This window comes from Hetaerina americana, unplaced genomic scaffold (genome assembly GCF_022747635.1).
Source record: "Hetaerina americana unplaced genomic scaffold, ioHetAmer1.1.p SCAF_161, whole genome shotgun sequence".
NCBI lineage: Eukaryota > Metazoa > Arthropoda > Insecta > Odonata > Calopterygidae > Hetaerina > Hetaerina americana.
Genome location: NW_027286721.1, coordinates 523,950 through 535,036, shown reverse-complemented (window position 1 = coordinate 535,036; position 11,087 = coordinate 523,950). Strand labels below are relative to the sequence as shown.

At 38.8% G+C, this 11,087-nt stretch overlaps 1 protein-coding gene across 5 annotated transcripts in view; it reads right to left on the bottom strand.

Moving 5' to 3' along the window:
• Positions 1-384: 384 nt before the first annotated feature.
• LOC139687085 (BMP-binding endothelial regulator protein-like) overlaps positions 385-11,087 on the bottom strand; it is a 59,323-nt gene continuing 48,620 nt past the window's right edge. For 4 of the 5 annotated variants that reach the window (XM_071584190.1, XM_071584191.1, XM_071584193.1 and 1 more), the window contains 4 exons: positions 8,941-9,214; positions 6,535-6,742; positions 2,548-2,855; positions 385-1,024 (listed from right to left, as the gene is read on the bottom strand). In XM_071584190.1, the coding sequence (XP_071440291.1) occupies positions 2,697-2,855; positions 6,535-6,742; positions 8,941-9,214 (641 nt within the window). In that variant the 3' untranslated portion in view covers positions 385-1,024; positions 2,548-2,696. The remainder of the gene's footprint in view (positions 1,025-2,547; positions 2,856-6,534; positions 6,743-8,940; positions 9,215-11,087) is intronic. The other variant, XM_071584194.1, reaches the window with a different exon arrangement.

Below are 11,087 nucleotides of genomic sequence, written 5' to 3'. Positions count from 1 at the left end.
CGAGAAGTCATTTTAAATGAAGTCAGCGACCATTTAAGAATAACTGAAGACATGTTATGAAACAGGAGAAGAAACATTGGGTTTAAATGAGTTATGACATCAAAACTTAAGGCCTGAGATGCAAATACTAAAGAGCCATATCTTTCAACAAACGCAAATCTCTTCATGTTCCTAAAAACATGCCAACACTATAACAGCTGCCACGGACAAAGTATACAACATACGAAGCTGAAAATTTTACCATACCTTAAGCACACATATACCAACATAATGTGAAAACATTTTGAAAATCGCAAAGTACATATTTGCAAAAAAAAATAAAATAAAAAAATTCCACTTATTTTCCGAACACACACCTTGTCTTCATTTCAATATATATAGATATGTACATAAAATTTTTTATTGGTTTAGTTGAAACAATACTTCAGTCATATAAACAATTTTCTCAATCGTAGCCAATCAAACAATCATTGTCTGATTTTCCCACGCAAAGACCTGTGTGTACAAGGAATCATTTGAAATAAAATACAACACTCAGTAATTTTTAAACTGTGCGTCGATAACATTATAATTACATAAGCATATTTCCGTTGGACAAAGGGCACTTTCTTTTCTGTTTATAAACATGTCATTATACAAAAATAAATATAACCTCACTTTACTCTTCCCCGCAAAAATCCGAAAAACGCACAAACGCAACGAGGCCTTTAAACAACAAGTAACACGTCAACAAAAACCTTCCTTATCAATGGTTAAACTGATGTGATGACATAAACTTCTTTTGATACAATGGACGGACAATACTTCATCTACAAAAAACCATACACAGCCTCTCCCAAGTGTCAACACAAGGTCTGACACCACTCTTTGCGTTGCGTGTCACCTGGTGCAATCTACAACACCCACCGTACAAAACACGCAAAACCACTCCTCCTCATGTCCACCGCCTTTTGCTGCATTCTTTCTGTTCCCAACATTGCGTTGTTCTTTCTCGGCAAACCACCTCCGACCTCCGTTAAATGCACTGTGCGGAAAACAAGAAGAAGACATTATAGAGCCAAAAGAACCGTTTTAACCCAAAAAAATATTCATTTAAAACACAAAGACGTTTGACCTAAATTTCATTAATACGAGGGCGATTTTAAAGTAAGGTCTACTATTTTATTTTTCATGGAAAATCAAATTTATTCTCTCAACTTTGCGTACATCGTTGGAAAGGTTGAGCTTTTAGCTGTTTTTCTACATAGTCGCCTTGAGGATCAATCAGTTTTTGCATCTCCTTGTAAGCAGCTTTTTAATAATACCGGCATCGTACATTTCTCCACCGCGGCCCGAAGCCAACTATGACGACTGCTTCTCTGAAATAATATATCCATCCTACCATTTAACGGGAAGTGTACGGATGAGAAGTGTGTTATGGACATCAAAAACGTGCTTTGGAAGTGGTGCTGGGAGTTTTTTGATGGCCGGGAAAACGTCCTACGATGAGCAGTGGTCAATGGGGCAGCTGCCGAGTTTCCCATTGGAATATCAACAACGGTGGCTCCAATTGACGAGATATTGCGATATAACCAGAGGGAATTGACCCTTCATTTAGATAAAGGAAGGCCTTAGAATGAATGAAGAGACAGAGAGAGTGTTGGCTACTTCTCCGTGCTGCAGAATATTGTGTGTCTTGAGGTCAATTAAGTTACAAACAAGGTGTCTCTGTCTCCTCACTTAAAGGAGGAGTGTGTTTGTGCATATCATGGCAATGCACATGTCTTCACATTAAACGATGACCACCCCCTTACTCAATGGATTCGGCTGATGGGATATAATCCATCGACCACCCTCTTAACAGCCCAGAGGACGTTGCCCCCCCCACAGAGACTACCACTCGTTTCCCACTCTCAAATAAACACCTTAGGAGGACAGAAATTCAAGTCAGACGAGGAAAAGTGCAAGAAGAAGTCGTCTGACAGGAGGAAGGTACGATGCTGGTATTAATTGAAAGATGCTTACAAGGAGATGCAAAAATATATATATATATAAATATATATATATATATATATGTATATATATATATATATATATATATATATATATATATATATATATATATATATATATATATATATATATATATATATATATATGTATATATATACATATATATATATTTATATATATATATTGTAAATATATACTCAAGGAATATCACTCACCTTTAAGACAGGATTACACATAGATGTCCAACAACTGTCTCAATCTTCATATAGACAGCAAGGTGATGGTATCAATGAATATGTATACATATATATGCGTATATATACATATATATATACACACACACACACACACACATATATATATATATACACACATATATATATACATATATATTTATATACACATACAGGTATGTATATATATACATATATACACATATGTATATATGCACATATAAATATATATACACACACATATATATATATATATATATATATATATACATAAAAGGGTGTTCTTAAGTTACACGATGTTGGAGGACAATTGGGCACGTACTTCAGTGGTGGGCGCAGGGTTTTCCTCCAGGTACGAAAGGGCGGTATGCATTGCGTTAGGGGTTGTTTGTTGCAGGGGAGGGGAGGGTGTGAGAGAGAGAGAGATAGAGAGGGATAGAGAGAGGAGAGAGCCCCAGTAGTAGTAGTCCGTCACGCTGATCCGTCCTTCCCTTGTTGACTCAAGCGCAGTCTCTTGTGCTTCCGTCTCCTACGCCTCCTCCTCCTCCTGCGTCTCCTCCGCAGCCTACGCAACCTTCGCCTCTCCTCTGCGTCCTCATCCTCCTCCGAAGCTGACGCCATTGACGATCCCTGTAGCAAGGCAAACGCAAAAACCCATCAACACACAGAGAACACAGGTTCATTTCCTGGCAGTCTTGAATATTTTTCAGTGTGGTATCCCTGCTTGAGTTGCTTTGTGGAGGGCACTTTGAGTGAGAGTACGCCGTCCGTCAGATGGGACGTTAAACTGTTTGACCCCTTGGTGCCTTTCGTTACCAGAGTAGGCTAATGGAACAAATGTTCTCAGCTGTCGCTGGCCTCCCCTTAAATACTACTACTAAGTGGATTAATAAGTGTTTTAAATGTTATAATTGCGGACATTGTACATCACCAAGGCACAAGAAGTGTTCAAGACACAATAAAGCGAAGAAATTGCGATAGAAAACTAATTAATAGCCTTTTAAACCGTCTTCAAAAGGGAGGAGAACTTCGAAAGGAGGGGACTTAGACTTAAAGAGGGCATAGCCATAAATACAAATGAAACTACGACAGAAAACTAATTAAAAGCCATAACTGAACTGCCTTTAAAGACTATAAAAGGAGGGTGCTTTACTAAAACAGTGATGGGATATATAAGAATAAGGAATAGCCATACTACGAATGAAGAATAAGGGACACTACAATATCAATGATTTGAAAAACTGATCGATACAACAAACACTCGAGAACCTATCCACGCAAATAGAAGACGACCAACTCACCATCATCAAAGCAGATAAGGGAAACAGGATAGTTACGAGGGCGTTTCAAAAAGTACCCGTGTTTGACTGACAAAGGGCTTTTTCCTGAGGGAAGTTTATGCTACCATCGTGTGCTGCCATCTATCAAACGACGGTGAAACTAATCTCAGAATGATTTAAAAAGTTTATTTTGGATTAGGCACCCATTCGAGTGTAAGACGTGTTTTTCGGTGATTTTCGCTTGAAGATGGAAAAAGAGAGAAGTATCGTTTGGTAGTTTGCTATTTTTGTTTTGTTTTTGGATGGGAAGAAATAGCGAGGAGATGAAAGCAGAATTGGATGCTGTTGGATGGGGACACTTCACTTTGCCATTAATGACCACAGTTAGATGTTGGTTCAAAGAATTTAAACGTGGGCAAACATCTGTTTTTGATGAGGAGTGACCAGGACGCCAGACGGCAGACGTGGTTATACCGAGGAAATCATTCAAAGAGTCGAAGCCATGATTCTCGCTGATTGACGAACGAAAGTGCACGAAGTAGCGGAGGCCGTGGGAGGTGTATCGACCGGAATGGCAATTAATATTTTATTACATGATAAGTTGGCGAAATGAGAAAATTGTCGGCCTGATGGTTGCCATGGAGATTGCTCACGGTGGACAACACGCTGATCCCGGAGTTGTCGCCCCCAAACTGCATGAACTACGTGCATCCCCCCGTATTCTCCCGATCTGGCTGCCTGTGACTTTTTCTTATTCCTGATAACATGAAGAAATGGCTCGCTGGGAAATAATTAAGCTCAAACTCGGAAGTTATTGCCGAGAGACAGAGTATGACAGTATTTTAGTACGAGAGTATGAGTATTTTGGAGAAAGAGTTTGACAAATCCTATTTTTTGGAGGGGTTAAAAGAATGGCCAGAACTTGGGGAGAAGTGTATCTTTCTAATAAAGGGGAACTATGTTAAAAAATATTAAAGAATGATTTCTGCATTTCTAAAACGGGTTGTTAATAAACCACCCTCGTATTCTGGAAATAGAAAATTACATTAGTAAGAGCCAAGCCTTCATTTCATCCGTCAATTTGGGAAATTTCTAAGATAGATCCCACTGCAGCAAACCAAAAGACATTTAAAAATACCATATCTTCATCAGTCCAAGTTTTTAGTGAAAAAGGAAAAAATTCTTCTACCTGTTTAACATTAACCCTAAACCACCAAAGATTATACTGTTTACCCAAACCTCACAAATAAGACGTACCAATCAAGACCTGCGGTAGGCAGGAATACCAACAATCTGATTTTAAACCATAATTCGGCATAAAAAATTCACTTTCTTTAGTGGAACAGCTCCAAAACGTCACCCTACCACCCAAATGCCAGTGAATAACTAATTGAAGCACTGATTAACCCTCTTAGTGCGGCGGGCCAATATATATTGGCTTTTGTATCCCTTTCGAAAAGTGCGGTGGGCCGATATATCGGCTCTTGCGTAGGCTATTGTTTAAATCGCTGTAACTTATGGTTTTCTCTTTAATAATTTAATGGTTTTTGTGCTATCGATAGGCTGAATTCCATAGAATTATATAATTAATTTTTAATTTTTTATTAGCAATTTTAAATGCTTTTAAAAAAGTATAATTCTTACTATAATTTTTCGTTCAGTTTTGTACTTGTCGGGAAGCTCAGCTTAATTGTTTGCTCGTTTTTTGTGTCTGAGTTGTCTTTTACACTATGAAAAGCCACTGAAAGGCTACTAATTAATCTGTTTTCACCTGTAATCTCTTGAATGTGTTAGGGTGTCGTTGTGTTGATATATAGCTGCTTATTCAGACTTTGTAGAGACGATGGAAATGAGAGCACTGCTTTGTAATCATTTTGGTTTCTCTTGCCGTCCATCCTATCCAATCATTTGCGCCCTGTGTATTGGATTACATTGTCAGTCGTTCTCTGTGAATTAGAACTTTGGTTTTTTCCTTCCTTTAGATTGTAAGCACATTGCCGCAGTCTCAAGGAAAGGGGAAAATTCCCAATTTTTGACTCGGGTGAGACCAGCCTTTTTCTACAAAATCGAACTATGCAGAGGCTGACAAAAAAACAATTTGCAATTCACTGGTTTTTCTTTTTATTTATTTATTTATAATTTTTTCTGAATGTCTTTATGATTCTTTCTTTTATTTAAATATGGTAGTTTTTTTGAAAAAAATGTTTTTAATAAAAATATAGTAGTATTTTGTCTAAAAAATCGAAATATTATTGCTAACAAAAAAAAATTCTTCTCAATTTAAAATACTGTAATATTTATAATTATTTTTTACATGATGTAAATGTATGACGTCATTAATAACTGCAATATTTTATTTTAAATTATAAAAAACTGCATATGGATATCTAAACAAATAACTTCATAATGTTTTCTTTCCCTAAGGTGATACATTTTCTTAAATTACCCTTCGTACTTCTCACTAAGTACTCCTGGAATCCCCACTGCACTTAAGAGGGGGTTAATCAGTTTTTCTTGTTGAATTCATTGATTTTTGTAGCTGTTTCTCTAGGGATAAGTACATTTATGACTCTGTTATAACTGTTACGAGGTGTTTTAATGGCAAGACACGTGGGTTTGATTAATTCCACCTCTCTCGTTGACCTCTCACAGTCAACAAACACCGTCCAGAGTGTTTATTTGATGTGTAACAAGGCCGCAAGCCTTGTTGACGTGCGCATGGGGTCATCGCAATGGGATTTCTTAAAAAAGAATGGAAATAAGATAAAAATGGAATATATATAAGAAGAAGAAGACATAGAGTCATACTACCAATTGAAATAGTACTTTGAATAAGGAAGGAATGCAAAATCAACGAAGTAAACCCTGATTTTAAAGCAGTTTAAAGTTTATCAAGGGTCTCAAGCATATAACTCTATTTGGACAGGGTAATACGTATCCACGGGGTGACTTCAATGCCGTTAGTTGCGATATAACCCCTTAAATCTTAACGAGACCTGGATTTAAGAAAGCGTCCAGGTCTACCTCACCTCCTCCCCGTCCACTTCCTCCTCCAGACATCCCGTCTGGTTCCTCCAGTTCTCGATGCCTGGCGGGAGGTCAAAGGGCGACGCGGACGAGGAAGAATCGTCCAGTGCCCTCTGCAGCCCACGTCTGCAAGCGTGTGCGTATGCCTTCAGGGACGAGCAGTGACATCTCGCTCCCTTGGGGCACTCGCAGAGGTCACCCAGGCATGACCTGCAAGAGATAGAGAGAGAAAAAGGGTCACTATACATGCCAAACAAACCGTAGTCACCAACGAAACAATTTAGAGGCGATCGCAGCTCATAGACCCGTCCCATCTCGTTCTACCACCCCAAACGTGCCAACCTAACGGTATTACATACCACGGTAGGCTGCTGTGAATGTACCGTTCTGGTCAGTCCCCTGTTTAGGTCAGCCGAGGACACGATTCAACCTTATCCCTTGTCGAACATGCCCCCGTTCCTATCAAACAGAATGCCCGTCTCAATTCCTCCATAACAAATGTTAACGGACACCAAACTCCCTTGAATTTATCCAGGAAAACCACCTCCTTTTCCAATAAATCACACAGTGTAAACTCCATCAACACTAAGCCTAAATGGTTTACATAATGAGTATCATTGACAATTTATTCCTAAAGCGCACAGTGTGGAGTACCGTATTCAGACCGTCGTTTTGAAATGTTGTCACAAGATCGTAGATTGTAACATTGGCACTGACAAGACAATGACGTCACACTAACACACCATTGAACATGTGACGATCGCAAAGAGATCTCCGATGCTAATTAAACTCACTGTGTTTCCTCAAGATATTTGGACAGAAGACTGACAAAAGAGCCAAGTTGATTGAGTACGTGTTGGCCAGCTCTCTATTCATTTCCTCTGCATACAGGTTGAACAGCAACGGTGATAATGGACACCCCATGCCTTACACCCCTTCCTAACACTGCCCATCCGGACTCCCCATTCCCCACTCGCACCTGAGCAGTCTGAGACATGTACAGGTTGCGAAGATTAGCCTCCTTTCCCTATTCCAATCTATTCCTATTTTCTGCGATATACTCATTAGTTTTCCCCAATTCACTCTGTCAAATGCCTTTTTCGAAATCTACGAAACAGGCAAATACATCTCCTGGTTGTGTTCTATATACCTCTCGATTAATAATCTCATTACTGCAATTGCATCAAAAGCATACCTCTCCCCTTCCTAAACCCATAAACTGATCATTCCCCAAGGATTAATCATTTACCCTACTCTTTCTATCCTTTTGTTTATGATCCTGAGAACAACTTTAGCTGCGTGGGATATCAAACTAATTGTCCTATAGTTCTCACATGACGTGGCCTTTACCTTTTTCGGAATAGGAACTAAAACCGATCTCACAAAGTCTTCCGGCCAGATTCCCTTCTCATAGATACTACGGATCAGCCCATATAGCCTGTTCCTCCCATATTTTCCCAAGCATTTCAAAAGTTCCACGGGAATGTTATCCACCCCCACGGCCTTATTTAGTTTCATCTCCCTTAATGCCCTTTCTATCTCATTGTCTAGTATGCCTGGACCTAAGCTGTCTTCCTCTGCGTCATTTTCCTTTTCAATATCTTACTTTGTTGGTCTGAGTTCTTTACTATACAGTTCTTCCACATATTCCTTCCATCTCTCTTGGATCTTTCCTGTGTCAACTATTACCTTACCCACCTTATCTCCAACTGCTATCGTTGATCTCCCTTTCTTACTTCCCGATAAAGATTTAACTTTGCTGTAGAATGCACCCATTTTACCCATATATATATATATATATATATATATATATATATATATATATATATATATAAGATATAATATTATTATTATAATCACAAAGCTTGGGTGGAACTGCAGGTGCCCGGAGTGCCTTGCCCAGGTATTGAATCTGGGACATCTCTTGTATATATATATTATATACATATATGTTAGTATTTAATATATATATATAATGTATATATATACACATATATGTTAGTATTTAATATATATATAATGTATATATAATGTATATATATATATATACACATATATATATATATTATATACATATATGTTAGTATTTAATATATATATAATGTATATATATATATGTTAGTATTTAATATATATATAATGTATATATACATATATATATATATATATATATATATATATATATATATATACATACATATATATATATATATATATATATATATATATATATATATATATATATATATATATATATATATATATACATATATATATATATATTATATACATATATGTTAGTATTTAATATATATATATATATATATACACACATACATACACACACATATATATATAATATATGTATTTAATATTCTCTTCCCATAATTCCTCTCTCTCTTTCTCACCTTATGTACATGGTTGGGTTGACCTTGTCGTGGCAGATAGAGAACATGGGTGACCTCAGCGTCCGGCACTTCTGGTACCGCTCTCTCATCTTCCTCCGCCTCCTCTCGAGCGAGCCGTGGTTCCCCACCATCGATCCGCCTCGGCACATGGTCGCCACCCCCCACACGGCCGTCTGCGCGCCGGGGGCAAAGGGCAGGGGTGGGTTGAGTGGCGGGAAAGGCCTTGGGGGTGTTCCCTTTGGGCCCATCTTCAACTGGTGATCCTTTATCGACCCTGCACAGACACGCAACGGCAAAGCGTTAGCATCTTCGACTTCGTCATTGCGTTAAAATAAACTACATGCAGGGCATAAAGACAAGAGGCTCTTCTTGTATCCCTGAACACTTTGCGCACTTGCGCAGAGGGGTGTTCGAACCTTAACACCCCCATGAGCAAGACGCAACGCAAGTGGACCACAAACAAGACAAATGCAAACTCCTTCCTTGAACATAATTTCACATTTTTCTGCTTTTCAAATGTTTATCCATTCATCTTACGCAATGTTTACCTTCCCACACCATGCATTAACCTCCGTGCGCAAGACGCAACGCAAGTGGACAACAAACAATTCAAACGCAAACTCCTTCCTTGAACATAATTTCATACCTCTCTACTTTTTATAACTTTTATCCATTCATCTAATGCAAAGTTTCCCTTCCCATACATATATATTTCTTATATTTGGTAACGATGAAGAAAGTGTGGCTGGGGGTTGAGTCACAAAGTTACAAAAAAACACACTTCACACAGAGGCACGTCTTCTTCGCTCAGACTGCTTGAAGCAAACTGGTGACCAGTTGTGTTTGAAGGGCTATTTTCATAATAGACCTTGTCTGAGGGTGGTCTCATAAGTAACCGGCCTGACCTAGAGATGGGGCTGGGGAACCACTGCAGGTGGTGCTTCTGGCCATGGAATTTGGTAACGATGAAGAAAGTGTGGCTGGGGGTTGTGTCACAAAGTTACAAAAAAACACACTTCACGCAGAGGCACGTCCTATTCGTTCAAGACTGCTCAAAGCAAACTGATGACCAGTTGCGTTTGAAGGGCTATTTTCATAATAGACCTTGTCTGAGGGTGGTCTCATAAGTAACCGGCCTGACCTAGAGATGGGGCTGGGGAACCACTGGGGGTTGTGCTCCTGGTCATGGAATTTGGTAACGATGAAGAAAGTGTGGCTGGGGGTTGTGTCACAAAGTTACAAAAAACACACTTCACGCAGAGGCACGTCTTATTCGTTCAAGACTGCTCAAAGCAAACTGATGACCAGTTGCGTTTGAAGGGCTATTTTCATAATAGACCTTGTCTGAGGGTGGTCTCATAAGTAACCAGCCTGACCTCGAGATGGGGCTGGGGAACCACTGCGGGTGGTGCTTCTGGCCATGGAATTTGGTAACAATGAAGAAAGTGTGGCTGGGGATTGTGTCACAAAGTCCCGGCCTGACCTGGAGATGGCGGTGTATTTGTTTGAATAATATCACTGTTTTGGAAAGTAAGCAATCTATTAAGTCTATGTTACAAGTTAGAAGACCTCACGTTGTTAAGTATTTGTTTAGCAGACATCTATAAGTGAACGTTTTCAATTGAATTTGTGGAAATACAGAGAAAATTGGTCATCGTTACATGTGATGCAATGTACTTTTATTATTTGAAAGGCCTCAAAGCCCCCAACCAATGTAGTAGAAGCTGAACTGGATTATTCTACTCTTCTGGAAGTGAGTCTGCTCCTTCGTTTATACAACAGTAATACAATAATACAATTGGGCAGCAGAGTTTAAAAAAAGGCAGTACGAGCTGTCAAAGACGAGAACATTGCTATCTGGGTCGACCAAATGAGGTAATGACTCCAGAAACGGCGAAGAAAATACATAAAGTAATACTGTACGATTGTCGACTGAAAGTGCACGAGCTAGCAGACATGGTAGGCATTTCAAAAGGTGCGGTACAATGCATATTAACTGAAAATTTGGACATGGGGAAGCTGTATTGCAAGATTGGTGCCGCCTTTGCTCAGACTCGAGCAAAACCAGTGCCGTGAAGATGTTTCAATTTAAGAGTGTTAAGCAAAGTTTCACAGAAACAAAGCATAATTTTTGCACAGTTTCATAG